Source organism: Phycodurus eques, chromosome 16, assembly GCF_024500275.1.
Source record: "Phycodurus eques isolate BA_2022a chromosome 16, UOR_Pequ_1.1, whole genome shotgun sequence".
Taxonomy (NCBI): Eukaryota; Metazoa; Chordata; class Actinopteri; order Syngnathiformes; family Syngnathidae; genus Phycodurus; species Phycodurus eques.
In genome coordinates this window covers 10674524-10696578 of record NC_084540.1, presented here as the reverse complement: position 1 = coordinate 10696578, position 22055 = coordinate 10674524, and the positions used below count along the sequence as shown (strand labels likewise).

Here is a 22055-nt window from a genome sequence, read left to right as displayed (position 1 = left end):
ATTGCACGTTCTCTGTTGAGGAGAGTTCGTAAGGACGACGAACAGGTTCACGTTGTCGACAGAGTGAAATATTAGTAGTTGTGCATTAATTCGTGGATAAAGGGGTAGAAATGTGTGCGTTATTCCTTAAATCTCCGTGCTTTGACGTCGGGAGAATGACATCATCCACGCTTAAGTAACAGGAGGCGGGGGGACAGATTCGTGGAGGACGGCCGCTCGTGCCACTGGAGCTTCTCAGGGACTATCAACAGGGAGTGCAACCGACGAACAGAGCTACGAGCTGGGGGGAATGAGAGCCGCTAGAATCCGCTCCAATCCTCCTCGACCAAGGCTCCTACCCGCCTGACAGCTACCGGGACACAATCTTCAGAGAACCAGCCTTTCATACGAATCCAATATCGGGTGAGTGGAGGGTTCGGGAGCCGGCGAAACCAGGGGGGAAAAGGGGCCTGATTCGGCCAAACCAAAGTCTACTATTCACGGCTTAGCAGGATAGGGGGAGGGGGCGAGTAGATGGCCATGTCTATCAACATGGAACAGTGAAGCATAAGAATGGGTGCGGTTTTAAGTAAGATACGAAATGTGGATATAATACTTGACGTTCAAAGTGTAAGGCTTATGCTAATGTTGATTAAATGGTGCAATTACTACGTTTCACCGTTTTGGCTAACCCACCATCAAGTAACGCTAGCGTACGCTTCATAGCTAACCGTGTATTGACACCTATACTTACATAATCATTTTCAAACATCTAAATATATTTCGTACATGTCTCTTTACTCTTCAGGGATAGCCCAAGGTGTCCAAAGATTTTACAAAACGTAATGTTTTATGATTTTTACCCTTGTCTACTAAGCTCAACCGACCTGCTCTGCATAAAATTGCTAGCGTAGCATAGTAAAAGATAAATATTTGGTACCGCGTTTAACAATATGTAAATCTTTAATATCACATATCTGTGGTAGAGCTGCTCGAAGCTGGTTATCAAGTTTGTAATGTAAGTTGATATTGGAACGACAGCTGTGTGAGAGGCGTTGCAGTACTGTTTTTCATTCGCGATTGTGAAATCCTCCTGGCTTTAGGGCTGTGACACTTGATTTCCCCCCACTCCCCTACTACTGTATTTTTTTCTGAAGCTTTTCTACTTAAAGATGACTGATCGAACATTAAGAACTATTCGGTGATTTTGTTTTCGAGACTGGTTTATACGGTAGTTTGCAGGTAACCTCTCAGCCAAAGCTGACCTGTAAACATGAACTAAAACGTAACCTGGCCATTGTCCTGTTGATGACTTCCACAATAGCTCATGATGCAGTGTGAGTTGATGGATCCCCCCCCCCCCCCCCCTCCTCATGCTCTTTCTGACACATTTGTACAGATAAATGTGAAATATATTGTTTTTAAGTTAAGTTACAGGGGCAATGTGACTTTTACCAGTCTCTTGGATATCACTTCTCTTACTACTTTTTCCAGACTCTACCATGCATTGGACATATTATGTACATTGTCAATCTAATACAGGGGTGGGGGACTTTGGGCCACATGCTGCCCACCATGCAATTCTAAATACAAAAAAAAAAAAAAAAAAAAACAGTAACCATTATAAAAGACACAAAGCTTTAACTTGCAAATGCTCATATTAATGTTAAACATTTGTTCGATTGTTGTCATTTTTTTTTTTTCTCCTCAATTTTTTTTTTCTCAAAATTTTGTATGGTATTCTGATGACTTAAAAAAACAATGACCCCCGATAGGAAAACTGTTCCCCACAGACCCCACCCGAGGTCTAATAACGTATGTAGTATAAAAAATGTTGCTCTTACAAATATGAATACAAGCAATATGGTATCAATCACATGAATTTTATATTCAATAGTTGAACAAGAAAATCAAAATATAAGCAATACCTTTACTCGCTTTCTACTGGGCCTGAAATAGACCAGATTAGTTATTGTGTTCCATTTTGTTTTTAATAATGAAGTGGTCCGTTGAGCTACATAGAAGCACATTCAAATGTAATGTAAATAAACCAGATGAACCTGATCTCAACCAGGCTGCGTAAAAGTCATGTCACTGATGCTGTACCAAATGATGAGAAATGTTCTTTGCTAAATCAGATATACCTTTCTGCATACAGACCATGGGGCAGGTTGACTTCCTTTAGCAAGACAGTGGAAGGAGGGGGTTCTGTGGCCTCCATTTTTGAATGTGTCACATCAGCTGGTCTTTTCTTGTGAAATGAGCCTAGTGCAATCTGACATTTGTTTTAAGGACCATGATGGTTGGGATACGAGATCATGTAAATGTGGATATGCCTGTCAAATACAGCAATTTGAATAAGATGCTAAAATAAAATAAATAAATAATAAAACTTCCCTGACCAGACCGGGACTAGACTCAATTTTTCAAAAATAATTAACTATAGGAAGATTATGAATTGGTAGGGCTATGTGATTAAATCTTTCAAACACGCAGCTCGCGATTTAGCTCCTAAAAAAACAGACAACATAAGCGGACTAATCTTGTTCCCATTGTTTTGCGTAAGCAAAATTGTTGAACATTTATAATGTTAATTTCTTAGGTATGGTATTTACAGTTTACTACCAGAAGAGGCGCTTTTCACATCTGTTAAGAAAAAAATATGTATTTCTATGGTTAAATTCAATGCCAGGCAAAACATTCTTAAAATGTTTTAAAGATTTTTTGGTATCAGGAGAGAGAAAAAAAAAAGATCCCACTTGGGAATGAAAAAAAAGGCAACCTTCTGTAAACTAAGGGGGGGAATCTATTAAAATCTGAATGCATACCTACTCATTGGTAAATTTACCAAAACTGTTGTTGTTAAGAAACATTGTAGGGACGTCTCTACATTTGGGTGTCTTTGTGTGAGTCTGTCAGTTGTATGCAAGATGTAAATGAATATGATTGTTAGTAGTCCTCAGTCTTTTATAATATGGACAAGTTGTGCCCTACTGTAGTTGTTTGTGGACGGAGCACACCTTTTGATAGCTGACATCATGTTCTTGTTTAAAAGACAGTCCACTTAGACTCAATGCCTCTTCTGGTTGCAGCCAAGTAATGCACTTCACAAACATAATTCTTAATAATCTAATTCAAGACTATTTATACAGAATTTATTTATATTTAATTGTTCAGTACATTTAAATATTGGGTTTTGTTAGCATCTTAAAGATTATCTGTTGAAATGTATAAATGACATGATCTGTGACCCACAGTCTTATGAGATAAACATAATGTTATAAACAGTATTCCCCTCATTTACCAGTCTCCTTGGCTGCTTAGTGAAAGAATGATTTTGACCTTTTCTGCAAACGATGAACATTGAGGTTCTCTTCGATTTGTGGGAATGATTGACTTTTTCTGCACATGGTGAACATTGAGTTTCTCTTCAATTTGTGGATTAAGCGAAAACTACATATGGCATGACAAGAATCATTTAAGATTTAAATTAGTTGTTTTCACATGGAATGAATGGCTTTGCTCGGTTCTCAGTAGGTCACTGAAAAGTCCAGAGGCTGACTGAAAAACTTATTTTTGAATATGCAGCAGTGCCAGGTTTGGAACAAGCACATGCAAACACACACACACGTCAGTTTCTATATAAGGCGCAGTTTGCTTCAGTCATGTACCCAAGGTGTTTGTGAGGAACCAAATCTCTTTAGCAAGTCATGCTCTGGGCAGATGTGTTCTCTGCAGCATTTTGCTCTGTAGTCTATTCCACAGAATCATCTGAGGGCCTTGACACTGATTAAGCCAACCAGTGCATTGTGGTTGATTCCTTCCATCACCCGCCAAAGTTGGTGCAAAGCTTAGTCTTGTTATAACAGTGGCTACAAAATGTGGCGTGGTAGAGTTCTGAATAAATAATGATCCTGCTCTAGCATCACGTGCAGTTACAGCACAGCAAACCCAGCGCGCCACATTTTTCTCCCCTGTGCCAAGTCTCCAATAGTCATACAGTTGTTGTTTTTTCCTCTCTCAACTTCTCTTCCAATTGACAACTGCGAATTCTGCCGAGCGCACGTTTTGTTGTTTCTTTCCCCCCCCACCCCGCCTTTGTTTTTGCTGATCTAACGGCAACCACCTACCCCCGCCCCTCTACCCTACAAATCTATTCGTGCATGACTGGAGGGCAGACAGCTGTTTGCTGATCTACTCGTCAGTTCTCATACCAACTACTCAGGTCGATGTGTCTGTGACTGACCAGGATTGTGTGAGCGTTTGACTCATTCACTTGTTCCTTCCTCAACATAGTTCCATAGTGCCGCTCACCTTCCTTGAGATTTTGACAAAGGTATAGCTAGAAATAAGTTATCTTGGTGTCGCTTGTTCTTTGTCTTCTAATCATCATTGTGTCGTGTTTTTAAATGACAGGTGACTGCTCGCAATCATGGAGCTGAGAGTGGGGAACAAATATCGGCTGGGGCGAAAGATAGGTAGCGGTTCCTTCGGAGACATTTACCTCGGTAAGGAGAAAAGGACACTTTTTTCCTACTTATCCTTTCCATGCCTTGATTCACTTTCTACCTGCACCCACTGTATGTGTACCATTAGTCTCACATTTGTTTTTTTTCCTAATCTGTCTTTTCAAACTTTAAAATTGAATTTTCTTGAGTCTAAGTTTTCTTCACACACATTCCGGATCCATAAATGATTGTGGCTATGCTTGGTTCTTTGGATCTCTTCAGGTGCCAACATTGCCACTGGTGAGGAGGTAGCCATCAAACTTGAATGTGTGAAAACCAAACACCCACAGTTGCACATTGAGAGCAAGTTCTACAAGATGATGCAAGGAGGAGGTATTTTTTTTTATTTTTTCCAGGAATAACCATAACTTCTCAGCACATTTACTGTTAGAATTCAAGTCCCCGGCATTACTGTAGCTCAGTGTTACCCAACCTTTGTCCCACCACAGACCAGTTCATGTGGAGGGGTGGGGGTTGAAGGACTTTTCTGATCGGAAGTTAATTGTGAACGGGGTGGAAAATTCCTCCACTTGCGAACCATGGATTCGTTGATCTTGAATTCTCTCGCGGCTGCTCGATTACCATGTTCCTCCGCGTAACTGATAGCTTGCAGTTTAAACTGTGCTGCGTAAGCGCGTCTCTTCGTAGGTGCCATTTTCGGGGGTCCTTAGCCCAACCGGTGTTGTTTTGCACAATGGCCATACCGGCGCTATATACCTACTGGGGGCGTGCCTTTAGCGTCCCCTTTAACATCCGCATGCTGTCCTCAGTCACAGCCGCCTTTCCTCTATATAAGCAACGTGTCGTCAGGAAATGCTCCCAGTCAGTCAAGCGGAGCGCTCATCTAAGTCACACAACAACATTTACAGATTTTGGAACTCGGTGCACACACAGGGCGCGCTGCATTATAAGGCGCCGAGTCCATTTTGGAGAAAATTTGAGACTTTTAAGTGCGCCTTATGGTCGTGAACATACAATAATCATCGACAGGTTGTTTTTCTATCTGTGCGGTGTGACCCAGTGGTAGGCTTTACACGATCAGGATTTTTGGGGCCGATTAGTGAGTTTAAAAAAACAATCACTGGTCACAGATGCGATCACAAGATGGAGCAATGTGTCTATTTAAATGACTGAAATGAATGTTCATTTACTGTATAGACTTGTATACTGAGTATCTTCAAAGCTATTCTCTCTACTCAGGTCATGTATTCTAATCAGTCAGGTCAAACCAACATTACAACATGAAATAAATAATGGGTGCTAACTTAGTGTAATTAAATTACTTTATTGTAATTAAATTACTTCACACACACCAAAACTTTAGAGCATGATTCGACATAACGGCAGCATGTTTACGTACACCCGTTAGTGCTAGCACTAGCTTGCTAGGCTACATAACGTTTTGTTGCCTGCTTGCGAACCGTATCGTATTCAAAGTGCATGAACATACCTCAAGCAATCCTTGAATTAAAGTCCTCACCTAAGCACCGGTGACCACCAGCACATGTTTTTTCCCCATTTTGTTCCAATAATACACACGACATGATCCATTGTTGTTGTTGTTGTCGCCATGGTAATGAAAGTATCCCATCGCTTTTGAGTTGACAAGGTAAAGCCCAGTGATCATAAAAGACGGGATGCGGTGGTATCGCAATAAAAGATTTTATTGCAGTAGTCTGACATAGTGCATCGTGAAAGACCAAATTTGTCTTATAGTCTGATCCAGGCATTCCGTGTTGGCTGTCCCACACCGCCGACATGTTTTTTTCAAAAAAATAACTTTATTGGCAGTCAGATATTTACAGTACTATGTCAAAAGACTCACGACAAGGCTCAACATAAACTAGCTTTTCGATTTAAATATTTTGTACACGAGGGCGACGTGGAGTAAATGTCTTTTGCGAAGCCGATCTATGATGTTATTGATCGGATCAGCAAATTATGACATTAAGCTGATCAGCATAAAATGCTAATTATCGGCTGATACCAATCAAGCGGATCAGATCGGTGTAAAGTCTACCCGGTGGTTGGGCGACCACTGCTACAAAACAGGCACTTGTACCCAAATCATGGCAGGGTATACATAAAAAGATTGAATTTATTTCCAAATGGAGGTTATGCTAGCCTTACTATGTAAATGTTCAACAATAATTTGCACCACCAGCCTCAATGGTGTCAAATAACATGTGTGGGAAAAGTAGTATTATTAAAAGTACATTTCATTCACACATTTGTTAATAATGGTGTCATGTCTCACTTCAGCGTACAGCCAAGGGAGACGTCATTTGCATACACCTCAACCATTCACACTTAACACAAAGTGGAAATATAAGCGCCCAACTCCATGTTGATCTAAACCTTTTGACTGCACTGACATTATGTTTAGGTTACTTAAAAACAAATGTTAATTTTGCGCTAAAGCTGCAATCATTTAACAGCAATCTCACATGCACATAAATGAACCTCGACAACTGTACTGAGAAGTGTGGGACAAAGGTGATAGTTTTTGCTTTTCAGACTTGTAATAAAGCTATTGTCACAAAATGATGGGTGTAGAGCAGTTTTATTTTTGAGAGCAGGAATCGTTTCCACTCTGCAACAAGCTCTGTTGCTACGTGGTTCTCTGCTGATGTATGGCGACTTTCAAAAGCTTTACTTAACCAGTACACATTACAAGTTGTTTTAAGTGATTGACCAGCAGCTGCAAAATTTGACCAGAACATTGTGAACCTGCTGTCAGTAAACATACTTCCACCACCAGTTTGTGTGTAAAGCTGATGGACGTGTCTGAAGCTGACTGACAGGCAAGAATCCACCACACTCAAAAGAATTGGCCTGCCAAGCAAAACCGTCCTATCAATTGATAAATATAATTAAGCAAACAGCTCAGTTCTTTTTGCAACATGTTGTGTGTGTAGTGAGTGCCAACTCTGGGCCCAGATTACGGTACAAACGTGTCTGAAATAAGCAAACACAGTTTAACTTAAATAATTTCGGGTTTTCCTGGTAAAACTGCTTTTTCACTCAACATAATCAATAGTCAAAAACCTGCAGAAGAATTTGTATATTTAGTCTGTGGCAGATGGAATAGGAGTTCAACAGAAAAGGGGCAGGGGAATTCTTGTTTTTATTTGAATTTAAATGAACAAAAATGCAGGAGCATTTCAAAGTAAACGCAATTTGTGTGTGTTACTTTTTAAATAACCACTTTTGGAGCTTAACAGTTCTTCAGTTTAAAAAGTTGGCACTTTGTGTATTTGTAATCAATTGAACAATGGTCATTCTAATTGTGTATATTTGTTCTTTCTAGTGGGTATTCCATCAATAAAGTGGTGTGGTGCAGAAGGAGACTACAATGTGATGGTGATGGAGCTTCTTGGTCCCAGTCTTGAGGATCTTTTCAACTTTTGCTCCCGAAAGTTCAGCCTAAAGACAGTCCTGCTTTTGGCAGACCAAATGGTAAGACTTTCAAAAATGTCTGTTTTTGAGTCATTAGGTCATGTGCATAATTGGAAGTGCATGTTTTGCATATGACTTTATTTCCCCCAAGGTTTTGTTTAAAAAGCGAGTTTAAAAAAAACAAAAACATAACCGATCAGCAATCTGATCACAAAATGGAGAAATGTGAGAATCCTCTATCTTATCTGTCTTCAGGTGTGCCATAGGAAATTATCAAATTTTACTTAACCTCTCAAAAAATTATTTACAAGAAATAATGTATCTTTGTTCCTCTATTTATGCCAGTGAGGCATAGTGACAGACAGAACAAATAAATGCTCTTCTATTAAATGGCAGGAAGTACATACAGTAATTACTGTGTATCTACTTTTTGTGAAATTTTTGTTTGGTGTGCCGTGTGATTTTCCAATTCTAAAATATGTGCCTTCGCTCCATAAAGGTCGGAAATCACTGCTTTAGTCAGGTCATGTATTCTAATCAGTCAGGTCAAACCAACATTACAACATGACAGAAATAATGGGTGTTAACTTACTGTAATTAAATTACTGTATTGTAATTAAAGTACTTCACACACACCGAAACTTTAGAGCATGATTCGACAGAATGCCGCTACAACCGTTAGTGCTAGCACTAGCTTGCTAGGCTACATTACGTTTTGTTGCCTGCTTGGGAGCCCTATCGTATTAAAAGTACGTGAACATATCTCGAGCAAGCCTTGAATTAAAGACCGCTCCCTTGCATTGGTGACCACCAGCACTTGTTTTCCCCCATTTTGTTCTTATAATACACACGACGCGATCGATTGTTGTTGTCGTGGCTGTGGTAACGAGTGTATCCGGTCGCGTTTGAGTTGACAAGATAAAGCCCAGTGATCGTAAAAGACTCGATGCGGTGGTATCGGAATACACGATTTTATTGCAGTAGTCTGACATAGTGCAATCATGAAAGACCAAATTTTTCTTGTAGTCTGAGCATTACGCGTTGTCTGTCCCACACCGCCGACATATATATATATTTTTTAAATAACTTTATTGGCTGTCAGATAATTACAGTACTACGTCAAAAGATACGCAACAAGGCTAAAAAATATAATAAATAAAATAAAAAAAGAAACTAGGTTTTGGATTCAAACATATATATAAAATATAACACTGTACACGATGGCGACGCGGAGTAAATCTCTTTTGCGGATTGATCGGATCGGCGAATGACTTTAAAGCTGATCAGCCGATCCGCATAAAATGCTAATTATTGGCCGATACCGATCAGATCGGTGTTAAGTCTAATAATCTGGTCCAGTGTTAAACTGTTGCCATCATAAAACCTTAATTAACTGCAGACATAAAACCCTCTACCTTAGCTTTGACAGCACTTACGGTGATGTCTGAGTGTTACTGACGCAAGTCTGCTTTGGGGTGTGTATTCTTATTGTCACATTCTCACACCCTTCTTGAGGTTGGTAAATTTATAATTACTGCAATTAAGTCACAACGTTGAATAAAAAGTAAAAAATTCAAACTTAATCCTTTTAATGCTCGCTGAGATGAGGTCAATTTACTGACTTCTCTATCCATGACTTACAAATTTTTGGAGGCATATTGTTCCTGAAATTTTGTGGTTGAATTCAGAGTAATATGTCCGTGTACTTTTTGTGTGCAAAAACGTAATTTATTCCTTTCCTGTTCTCTCCTATCTTTAGATAAGTCGTATTGAGTACATCCACTCCAAGAATTTCATTCACCGTGATGTGAAGCCAGACAACTTCTTAATGGGGCTTGGCAAGAAGGGTAATCTTGTGTACATCATTGACTTCGGCCTGGCCAAAAAGTACCGCGATGCCCGCACACACCAGCACATCCCCTACAGGGAGAACAAGAACCTGACAGGCACAGCACGATATGCTTCTATCAACACACATCTTGGAATTGGTAAGAAGTACAGGGCTCATACACACTAACCCCATTTGTTACTTTGACAAAGGCTTTTGTTTCTTGAGTCCCAGTAATTTGTGCGAAATAATGGACATTCAACATGTTGTGGTGTATCCTTGTTCTATACAACGGCAATAGAGGGGCACAGAGAAGCAGGGGCACTGTGGGGAAAAATGGGCCCCTCAATGTCAGTGCCGCAAATTAAAATGACTATTTTCTCAGGCCCGTGGCAGTCCTGGGCCCTTAGAATTGTCATAACAGAGTGCATGTATCGAATAAATTGGTTGTATTCAGTCTTGATTTATGGGACCCCTAAAATAATGAACATATGCTAGGTGACTTAACCATGTCACTCATGCAGCCTCTAGTAGTATCGCTCAGTGTTACCAACAAGGATTTAAATGCCTCAAACATCCCACCTGTTAGTTAGAAGATTTAAAAATTTCAAGCCTGATTGCTGCTACTTATTCTACATTTTTGGTTTCCTTTGTTGTAGCAGACAAAAAAAAAAAACATGGACTTATACTTCTAAAACTACAAAACATAATTTTGCTTGCAAGTCCATTTACAAAACAACATTGCGCCGCTCTTAACAAGTATTGGACCAAGTACCGTACCCAGGTATTTTGAAGACAAAAATGGCACGGTACCATTTTTATTTTTTATTACCGGTAGTAAAAAAAGAAAACAACTTGCGCGACAGCGGTCGTACGGTGTCTTAACGGCCAGTAGACAAAAAGCAGACAGTCAGCCCATGACTTACAGCCTTCCGACAAGTTGTGTGCGTGCCACTGTGTGTGAGCCAGGAGAATAAAATGGCTTCAAACTAACTATGAGTAAAGTACGAATAAATATAGAAATAATTAATATAGTCATTGAAGAAATACTACAGCCCTTGTTTTTTCAGTTTCTTGTTCATTTTTAATGCCAGGTGAAACTAAGGTACCTTTGTTTGGACAAATATAAAGATGACAACAAAAATCACTTAATTCATAAAAGAACTGATATCTAGCTTTAGCCGTTTTCCATGGTTTTCCTGGTAATAACAAAAATTATATTTAATAATACTATTCAGCTTTTGTGTTCTTTAGGTAAAACGCATATAGTGGTACAAGGTATTATAATGAACAAGAAATTGAAGAAACAAGGGTGGTTTATTTTTCTCCTCTACCCTCATGACTATATATCATATATATATATATATATATATATATATATATACTGTATATAGACGTACAATTGATATACAAACTCACATTGTTCATATAATATATATATAAAATAATGCAGGCATTGAGCTAATTGTTTAAAAAAAATAATAAGATGGTAAGAATGTGCTAATTGCATTATTACATAATTTTAAGTTTATCGCAATGTTTTGAATAAATAAAAATAAAGTATTTGTTTTGTTAGTTTTCATTCCACTGCGTGTACTGATGTTTTAAATTTTTGCTGTGGTATCGTTTCATTGCCGGTATCAAGGTACTTTATTCAGGTATAGTATCATAGTCAGAATTGTGGTACCGTGACACAGCTACGAGTCAAACACTTAAGATCAAACATCAAGATAAAAATATCCATTTCATTACTGTGGCTCTGTGTTAGCATACCTGCTGCCCGCATTTAAAATGACTCAGGCCTGAATTTTTCCACAGAGCAGAGCTAATGGTTGACTCAATGCAACTTCAGTCCTGTTGTTTACAGGCATTCTCCTTAATTTATTAAAGATTGCACCCTTGGCCACTGTGACATTTGCCACTTAACACTTCAACGATCACTACATAACATGCGTTTTTCCTGTCATAGCTATTTGTATTTAAAAAAAAAATTAAATAAAAATTATCAAGCCATAGCCTCATAAATGTAAAATTAAGTTATATAATACTGCCGGAAACGTCTGGCCACTGGTTGTCTCATTCCACAGTGGCATAACATTCCTGGCCTGAAATGACGTAGCTAGGGTTTTAGTTTATACGGGCCCTATCAGATCATACAAGCGTGATAGGGTGGGGGATTCTTTTTATTCACTTTTTATTCGTTACACTTTTTAGGCCAGTAATTTAACTTTTGAGGGTAGGGGGAAGTAATGTATACCGGTTCTATTTTTAAGGTCTTTTGCTTTTCAATTCTTGCTGGAATTGCAACATTGTTTTGCATCCTCTGCTTTACATTACACAAGGCTCCTACTGATGACCTGTTGACAACATTCACTTGTGATTGTTATGTTAACTCTATCAGAGAGGTTTTTTGAGAGGCTACAACTCTATCAGAGAGGTTTTTTGAGAGGCTACAAATGAATCAACTTAAAGTGTCAGAAATATATTAATCACTGGGATCTTTACAAAAATGAAGGCGACATTGGTGAAACATGAGAGTATACATTAACACCTTTTTCTGAATGTGAAAATTACACAGTTTTCCTTTTAAAACATTGACGTCCAAAAGCACTCATGTGAAAGTGAGTTATGTTTGCATTTGTTGAACAAAACAACGACATAGCCGTCTGCACAGGTTTCTCATAGGTTCTATGAAGTTGAATTGATTTTGGTAAAATCAGCTGGTGTGGTCAAAATTCCAACTGCATATAGTCTGTCTCGCCTTGACACATATCTTGGGCTCTGGTACCAGTCTTCTCTTCCACTCTGGAGTTGCCCACGGTGAGAGGTGCCAAGCAGGTGTAGGCATACTGATTGCCCCACGTCTCGATGCCTGTACGTTGGGCTTCACCCCAGCGGATGAGAGGGTGGCCTCACTCCACTAAGTCTGAGTAGACCAGGTTCCGCGCTTCTCTTGTTGAGGTGGCCGACTGGACCTGTGGCCTTAAGGTGGTTGGTGCCTGTCATGGCGGAAATCCGCGAACCTGTTGGTGAACACCAGTGGTAAGGGATGCCAAGCTGAAGAAGGAGTCCTATGCCCGATTGGACATAGGCCCGCTTTTTGACTTGTGGGACTGCGGAAGCAGCTGATGGGTACCAGCTAGCCAAGCGGAATGCAGCTTTGGTGGTCGCTGAGGCAAAAACTCTGGCAAAGAGAGGAGTTTGGTGAGGCCATGGATAATGACTTGCGGACGGCTTCAAGGAAATTCTGGTCCACCATCCGGCGTCTCAGGAGGGGGAAGCAGTGCACCATCAACACTTTGTATAGTGCGGATGGGGAGCTGCTGACCTCAACTTGGGACGTTGTGAGTCGGTGGTACTTCGAAGACCTTCCCAATTCTACCGACATGCCTTCCTATAAGGAAGCAGAGTCTGGGGACTCTGAGGTGGGCTCTCCTATAACCAGGGTTGAGGTCACTGAGGTGGTTAAAAAGCTCCTTGGTGGCAGGGCCCCTGGGCTGGGTGAGATCCACCTGGAGTTCCTCAAGGCTCTGGATGTTGTAGGCAACATCACATGGACATTAGGCACAGTGCCTCTGGATTAGCAGACCTTTTTAAGAAGGGGGACCGGAGGGTGTGTTCAAACTACAGAGGGATCACACTCCCAGCCTTCCTGGTAAGGTCTATTCGGGGGTGCTGGAAAGGAGGGTCCGCCTGGAAGTCGAATCTCAGATTCAGGAGGAGCAGTGTGGTTTTCTTCCTGGCTGTGGGACTGTGGACCAACTCTACACCCACAGCAGGGTTCTGAAGGGTGCATGGGAGTTCGCCCAACCAGTCTACATGTGTTTTGTGGACTTGGAAAAGCCATTCGACTGTGTCCCTTGGGGAGTCCTGTGGAGGGTGCACCGGGAGTATGGGGTACTGAACCCCCTGAAAAGGCCTGTTCGGTCCCTGTATGACCGATGTCAGAGTTTAGTCCAAATAGCTGGCAGTAAGTCGAATACGTTTCCAGTGAGAGTTGGACTCCACCAAGGCTGCTCTTTTGTCACTGAATCTGTTCATTACCTTCATGGACAGAATTTCTAGGCGCACCAAAGGCAGTGAGGGAGTCCGGTTTGGTGACGTCAGTATTAAGTTGGTGCTTTTTGCAGATGATGTGTTTCTGATGGCTTCATCAAGCCGTGATCGTCAACTCTCATTGGAGCGGTTCACAGATGAGTGCGAAGTAGCTGGGATGAAAATCAGCACCTTCAAATCTGACACCATGGTCCTCTGTCGGAAAAGGCTCGAATGCCATCTCTGGGTCGAGGAGATCCTGCTCCAAGTGGAGGAGTTAAAGTATCTCGGGGTCTTGTTCACGAGTGAGAGAAGAATGAAGCGTGAGATCGACAGGCGGATTGGTGCAGCGTCTGCAGTGATGCAGACTCTGTATCAGTCTGTTGTGGTAAAGGAGCTGAGCCAAAAGGTGACACTCTCAATTTACCGATGGATCTACGTTCCTACTCTCACCTATGGTCACGAGCTGTGGGTCGTGACTGAAAGAACAAGATCGCAGGTACAAGTAGCCGAAATTAATTTCCTTTGCAGGGTGTCCGGGCTCTCCCTTAGAGATGGGGTGAGAAGCTCTGTCATCTGGGAGGGGCTCAAGAGTCGAGCTACCTCCTCTGTATCGAGAGAAGCCAGATGAGCTGGCTCAGGCATCTGATTAGGATGCTTCCTGGAAACCTCCCTGGTGAGGTGTTCCAGGCACGTCCCACCGAGAGGAGGACCCAGGGACGACCCAGGACGCGCTGGCGAGACTGTCTCTTGGCTGGCCTGGGAACACCTAGGGATTCCCTCGGAAGAGCTGGACAAATTGGCTGGGAAAATGGAAGTCTGGGCTTCCCTGCTTAAGCTGCTGCCCCTATGACCCGACCTCGTTTAAGCAGAAGGAAATGGATGGATGGATGAAAAACAGCTTTACAGATGCAGCATGAAACTGTAGTCTGTAGAACACATAACTTATTGCAGCTCTAACTCTGTTAAAACTAAAACTGTTTCCAGAGCAATCCAGACGCGATGACTTGGAGTCCCTCGGCTACGTCCTCATGTACTTCAACCTGGGGTCCTTACCCTGGCAAGGCCTCAAGGCTGCTACCAAGAGACAGAAGTATGAACGAATCAGTGAGAAGAAAATGTCCACACCAATTGAGGTTCTTTGCAAAGGATACCCTTGTAAGTGAGGCTGGATTGCACTGTTTTGGATGTTATACCTTTAAAGCAGGGTTGGTACTGGGTCATGAAACCGCTTAGCCAATGTGGCTAAACAGTATAAAAATCTCCTACCCACACTTGTGTGTAGTTAGCCACAACATCACGTGTTTGTGGCTAAACGTTTAGCCACTCTTAGCCAGTCCTCGTCACTGGGAACTAACCTGATAAGATTTAACGATGTGAGCCAAATTAAAACTACCTAGTCATCAATCAGGAGTAGGGCTGAATGATTTGGAAAAATACTCTGAATTGCGATTTTTTTGTTTGTTTTTGTTTCTTTTAAACAAATATTACGATTGTGATTTAGCATGCAATTTTTCAGGAGAAAGTTTATCTTCAGCATTATTCATGATTACACTAGTGTGACCAACACAACATTGGATGCAGCTAACAAATAAACCACTCTTTCCTGTAGGCCAGGCCTAAATGTTATGATGATTTGATATGAAGAACAAATCTTTATTTTACTATTAAATTGTAAAATCAAAAACCTTTGAATATTGACTTCTTGATTTAACTTAATGTATTGTAAAAATGTATAATGATACATTTGTCCGAGTTTAGAGATTAACACATTCACTGCCATTGACTGCTTTAGAAGTCAAATATCCATGATAACTGGGATGGCTTGCAGTGAATGAGTTAAGTGGAGAGTGAAGCTTTTTATCACTAAGATATGTACAAAAGGGGTTCAAATGGTAAACTATATTAAATGTTAATTAATGTTCTTATCAATTAAAGTACAACCCCAATTCCAATGAATTTGGGACGTTCTGTTAAGCATAAATAAAAACAGAATACAATGATTTGCAAATCATGTTCAACTTATATTTAATTGAATACACTACAAAGACAAGGTATTTAATGTTCAAACTGATCAACTTTATTGTTTTTAATCATTAACTTAATTTTATGGCTGCAACACGTTCCAAAAAATCTGGGACAGGGTCATGTTTACCACTGTGTTACATCACCTTTTCTTTTAACAACATTCAATAAACGTTTGGGAACTGAGGACACTAATTGTTGAAGCTTTGTAGGTGGAATTCTTTCCCATTCTTACAGCTTCAGCTGTTCAACAGTCCAGGCTCTCCGTTGTCGTATTTTACGCTTCATAATGCGCCACACATTTTCAATGGGAGACAGGACTGGACTGCAGGCAGGCCAGTCTAGTACCCCCACTCTTTTACTACGAAGCCACGCTGTTGTAACGTGCAGAATGTGGTTTGGCATGGTCTTGCTGAAATAAGCAGGGGCATCCATGAAAAAGATGTTGCTTGGATGGCAGCATATGTTTCTCCAAAACCTGTATGTACCTTTCAACATTAATGGTGTCTTACCCATGCCATTGGCACTAACACAGCCCCATACCACCACAGATGCTTGCTTTTGAACTTTGCGTCAATAACAGTCCAGATGGTTCTTTTCCTCTTTGGCCCGGAGGACACAACGTCCACAATTTCCAAAAACAATTTGAAATATGGACTCATCGGATCACAGAACACTTTTCCACTTTGCATCAGTCCATCTTAGATGAGCTCGGGCCCAGAGAAGCCGGCGGCGTTGGGTGGTCTAAATTACATTCGAGGGGTGCGTGACTATGTTTGCGTTGGTCCCCCCAAATGACTAGCTAGTTCAAGCCAGCGCCGCTGCTCAGCATGACAAACAAAGTGAAATTAGCGGCCCTTGCATTGATGAAAACTGCAGCTAGCTAGCTGCGAGAAGTAATGTAAATTGCAGGACATATTGGCCATCGACACTTCAAACACACGTCGCGGTAATAAATGCGTATTGTTCAATTTGGCGCTAAGTGGCAGCTGGACTTCGTGGATGCGCCGCTTCTAGCAGCTGGGGAAGCCTGTGAGCCTGACTGCTTAGCCAGCAGCGGCTGGATGGCAGATTGAAGCATTTTACGAAGCGAGGGAAAAACTAAACCACTAACACTGTTTATACACGGCAGAATGAGCGCGCTCACTTTTAACTTTTATCAGGAAGGGCTTTTGAGTTTAGACGCAGGCAATTTTGATTAGCCACTGGCGAACGTAGGCAATATTCGCTTCGCCACATCCTATTTCAATTAGCCATTGGCGACCTGGCAAACGGGCAGCGAGAAACCTGCTTTAAAGGGGGACATATTTTGCCAAACGAACTTTTTCTAGTGTTTGGGATGTAATATTGTCTCTATGGTGCCTCGGTAAAAATGAAATATGCATTAAAATCCTCCACGCATTCCTTAGTTCCAGACGTTTTTCTGCCGAGAGGCCTGAAATCAGGTCAAATTTCTCGAGCTTATCTATGTCACTAGCGAAGATCTCTGCCTTCCCTTTCTGCTCCCCAGCCAGCTCTGTCAACATAACAAATACGTGTGCTCTCACAAGTGAGTTTTCTACACGCAGGCAACCAGAGGAAAGGGCACGGTCTTAGCCAAATATGGACAAAGTGGGTACAAAACTGGGTCAAACAGAACTAGCTGTCAAAGGGGCCTTTTCTGGATGGACCCTTGTATGACAAAACCAAGGTGTTTTTTAAAAATGAATTTGACACTTTTATACTAAGTCCATGTTGGAGAGTCACTCTATGGTGGTCTAAATAGCCAAAATACGGGATATTTAAATTTATATTAAACTGTATTTTTATTCATTTTTTTCCAATCTATTTGTCTTTTTTACATTGACAAATGTTTTCTCAAAAATCTCCAAACATGAATTTTCATGTATTTCTCCTACAGCGGAATTCTCTACATACCTGAATTTTTGCCGGTCACTCCGATTTGATGACAAGCCAGATTACTCCTACCTGCGACAGCTCTTCAGAAATCTCTTCCACCGGCAGGGCTTCTCCTATGATTATGTCTTTGACTGGAATATGCTCAAGTTTGTAAGTTGAGCAAGTGTCATTTTGTAGTGAGGATTTGCTGGGAAACTGGGACAGAACCCTTTGCCCTCCTCCATTTTTGATTGTAGTTTTAAGAAAAACCTTAAATATGGCTTATCTTACGTAACAGGGGGCCACCCGGACGACTGAAGATGGAGACAGGGAAAGGCGGACTGGCGATGAGAGGGACGATCGTATAGGTGTTCCTCCCAGGGGTTCTGCAGCACGTGGTCTCCTCCCAGGTCCTAACTCTGGACCTGCCAACAGAGTCAGAAATGGACCAGAACAGGCCATCTCTAACCCTGCCTCACGGGTTCAGCAGTCTGGTGAGCTGTACATTGAATTTCCAAAGTCTCTGACAGACGTTCCCAATTAAACAGCTTGCATTTTATAACACATACTGAAGTTTGGTATCAATTTTGTCCATTGTTTCAGGGAACACGTCGCCTCGTGCCATTTCTCGTGCAGAAAGGGAAAGGAAGGTGAGCATGCGGCTCCACCGTGGCGCTCCAGCTAACGTGTCGTCCTCTGACGTTACAGCCCGTCACGACCAATCCAGGATTTCCACATCACAGGTGAGTGTGTATACGCTCAAAACACACTTGTCAGTTCCCATGCTATAGGTTTGCAGTATAGGGGAGGGAAAGTGGACATGTATAGAAATCACATGTAGCATTTTTAACTGTACAGTGTTCCCCTGCCAGGCCCATTAATGTCACCCGCCACCCCACCAGGCCCTGCCTCTTCCATGTCATGCATGTCTAAGGCTACGTTCACTCTGCAGGGCATGATGGCAAATTCAGATTGTTTTTGTTAAATCTAATCTTTTTATGGAGTCGTTCACATTACAAAAACAAATGTGACTTACACTGTGGACGGAATGTCTCAGTGAAGTGACACACATGCACACAAACACGAGGCACTGTGTGTTAACGGAATTAAATATGGCCCTGTGTCCTGACGCATTTGTGGCAATTTCAAAGATTTTCTGCTAGATCTGACAGGTCCCCCGTATATTTATCGGTTGTAAAGCATCTTCTTTTCGCCGCAGACTGTTTTCTGCTCATTCGTCCGTAATTGCTTGTCGTGCGTTCGTTTTGTCGAACAATTGTGGCTGTTTTTGCCTTTTGATGACGTATAGGTCGGATGAGTGTGACCGGACCGCCCATACTGCACTCACTTCGGCTACATATCGGATTATATCCACATACGAAAAGAGGCCTGGGTTGGATTTGAAAAAATCGGAATTGTACTGTATGAAAAAATTCAGACGCATGTCACGCTGGGCAAAAGAAAAAAAATCTGAATTGACTTGAATTGTGAACATAGCCGAAGACAAACAACAATTATTACATTATAGTTTATACATTTTATGCTTGCAATTTTTTGTTCAAATACATTTATAATGCATTAAAAAAGTGTGTTGTTAATATTATATTTAACTCATGTGGAATGGGTTAAACTGGAAAAAAAAGACTTTTTTTATATGGTGTTTCGATATCTCAGATTTTCTCCTCTTTTGGGAATGTATTCCTGGTGAAAAATAAGGGTTCATTGTCGTAAAATTCTCCTTGAATCATAGGGGAGTATGTTGCTCTAGGATCACGTGTACTGTTTGTGCAGGTGAGCGTGCCATTCGAGCACATGGGAAAGTAAATCTCCTTGGCTGTGCATGAACATGAAAGTGACAGGTGAGCTCTCCTTGGTAATTGGTGTGATAATTACAGAAGCACACTACTTAATAGTACATGTGACTAATAATTCCTCTTGCTGCAGGGCTCAAGATATATTTGTTGCTCTGGTCCCTTCCTTCATTTTTAATCTAATGAAAAGATTGATGCCAATGGACACATGGATCTTTGGAAAAGTACAGCAAATTCCAGCAGGATCCAGGGAAGTACTTTTTATAGTACCCAGCATCCAGTCTTTTATGAGACCTCTGCGAAACCTTTGATCATCATCATGCCGATGCAAAAAGTGACAGTGCTACATCATGGTTGCTTGTGACTGCCCCCCTCCTGAGAAACATTTCCCAAACAAGCTTTCTGTCTGATGAATGAGAGGAACTTTTGAGAACAAAAAATAAAAGGATAATAGGGCACTAGCATGTTTCATTTCAAAGGTCAATTCCTTTTTTTTTTTTTTTTTTTTTAAATCTTAGTTAGCCCTTTTGGTAAATGATGGAAAAGGGTAGTCTGAGACGATAGTGTTATGAATGACAGGAGAGGTTTTAAAGGTTTTGTTTCAGCTCCTATTTCTGTTTACTGTGAGTTGCTTGCTTGTCCTTTATCTATTCTGTAGCCAGTAACTGTCCCTTGAATCTCAAATCATCCAAAATATCCAGAATGCATTTCTTTCTTATCACTTATATGTGCGCTGTTCTCTTAAATACAAGTCATCTATCACCGTAGTTGTTTGAAAAACACACTCCTAATTTCTGAGGCAGTGTCCTCAAGAAATGACCAGAGTATTTGACGAGACTCCATTGCACCCCGTTTAACCAACAAAGAATGGCTGCAATTTTTATGATAATTCTTACTAATTTTATTTTTTTATTTTTACCTCTAGAGGAAATAGCGTAATTGGCAGAGGCCATAGGGGATGATTTAAGGGGGTGGGGCATCCATTGTTTTATGTTTACATCCCTTTTTGTTTTTGTTTTAATGTAAAAGCCAAAATGTGTTTTAAGATGTAAAGTAAAAAAATGCATATTACTAGGAGGGGTTAAAAAGTTTTGGTATTTAAAGTATTACATTTTGGACATCAATGTTGCTCTGCCAGCTGGGTCATGAAAGTGTTGTATGTGTGTGTGTTTCAAGGTTTTTGGGAGTGAGAGTGTGACTGCCTGTGTAATCCCCGATAAGAAATAAAGGTTCATTTTGTGTGTTTTGAGTTGTTTTTTTGTCAGCTATTTATGTTAAACTACTTTGTTTGTCCGGAAAATTATCTTTTAAATCTACCTTCCTGACTAACACCAGAAGTAGCTTGTGCTATGATTGTCTTGGTCTCCCTTTTTCTTCTCTTTTCCCTTCAAATGCTGTCTAATATCCTTTATAAAACACAGGGCTTTCTATATTTCCCCTGCAGAAATTAGGTCAATGCTTCATGTCACCTTTTTTTTTTTTTAGTTTTTAACCCCCTGCTATCTTGATGATGTCATTGACATTTCTAACTGACTCAATTGCAGGGACATGTAAATATCTTGGTACTATGTGTAATTACCTTTGTACAGGCCACCATGACCCAGTGGCATTGTAACTGTTGTATATGTGTGCGTGTGTTAGGGGGGGGTGGGTATAAAATAGGACAAGGTGACAGAATTTCACTTTATGTATTGTGTACTGATATCTTGTACAGTTCTTTAACACTTTTATTTACAACAGTATTTGTGTATATTTTATGAAGTAATAAAACTGAATCTCTCAATCTTGCAGATGTTATTTCATCACCTGTGTTTTGCACAATTATCAAATGTTCATGTACAGTGGATGCAAACTGCGAGGTCTTTTTGTGAGATAAAAAAAGAGTAAGATAAATCATTTGGAAACGTTCTCCCATTAACGAAACTGATTATGTGTACAACTTCCTTCCCCCCAAAATGGGGAAACAAAAATAATTTCAGTGTGGTTGTGAAAGTGTGCACACCTTAAAACTGGAGGATGTGGCTGTGTTCAGAATTAACTAATTACATTCAAACAGTAAAAAAAATGGGGACACGCCTGTCACCATTTAAAGTGCATCTGATTAATCCCAAATACATTCCAGCTGTTCAAGTAGGCTTTTACTGATTTTGTATTTATTTTTTATTTTATTTTGGTGTTCGGCGGCTCGGTGACCGACTGGTTAGCACATGTGCCTCACAGTTCTGGGGACGGGGGTTCAAATCCCGGCCCGCCTGTGTGGAGTTTGCATGTTCTCCCCGTGCCTGCGTGGGTTTTCTCCAGATACTCCGGTTTCCTCCCACATCCCAAAAACATGGCGTGGTCGGTTGATTGAATACTCTAAATTGCCCTTAGGTGTGAATGTGAGTGCGTATGGTTGTTTGTTTATATGTGCCCTGCGATTGGCTGGCGATCAGTTGAGGGTGTACCCCACCTCTCGCCCGAAGATAGCTGGGATAGGCTCCAGCAGACCCTAGTGAGGAGGATAGCTGGGATAGGCTCCAGACCCTAGTGAGGAGAAGTGGTATGGAAAATGGATGGATGGATGGATTTTACTGTTCATACTTCCTTGTG

General features: G+C 41.0%; 1 protein-coding gene across 2 annotated transcripts; it reads left to right on the top strand.

Annotated features, from left to right (window-relative positions):
- Positions 1–65: 65 nt before the first annotated feature.
- Positions 66–21246, top strand: LOC133414601 (casein kinase I). 2 transcript variants are annotated; one of them, XM_061700076.1, is made up of 11 exons: positions 69–402; positions 4396–4487; positions 4710–4820; positions 7798–7946; positions 9646–9874; positions 14737–14907; positions 17675–17823; positions 17951–18146; positions 18256–18395; positions 19444–19511; positions 19597–21246. In XM_061700076.1, exons 2-10 carry the CDS (start codon positions 4412–4414, stop codon positions 19474–19476), a joined length of 1254 nt encoding a protein of 417 aa, XP_061556060.1. In that variant the 5' UTR covers positions 69–402; positions 4396–4411; the 3' UTR covers positions 19477–19511; positions 19597–21246. The 2 variants fall into 2 exon arrangements, with proteins under 2 accessions (XP_061556061.1, XP_061556060.1); XM_061700077.1 differs by lacking the exon at positions 14737–14907 and having other exon boundaries at positions 66–402.
- Positions 21247–22055: the final 809 nt, after the last annotated feature.

Excerpts from the sequence above, each read along its gene's own strand:
- LOC133414601 (XM_061700076.1), top strand. The coding sequence starts at position 4,412 with ATGGAGCTGAGAGTGGGGAACAAATATCGGCTGGGGCGAAAGATAGGT. Across the intron at positions 14,908-17,674 it reads TCTTTGCAAAGGATACCCTT|CGGAATTCTCTACATACCTG; the intron begins GTAAGTGAGGCT and ends TTTCTCCTACAG. Across the intron at positions 18,396-19,443 it reads CCAGGATTTCCACATCACAG|GTGAGCGTGCCATTCGAGCA; the intron begins GTGAGTGTGTAT and ends CTGTTTGTGCAG.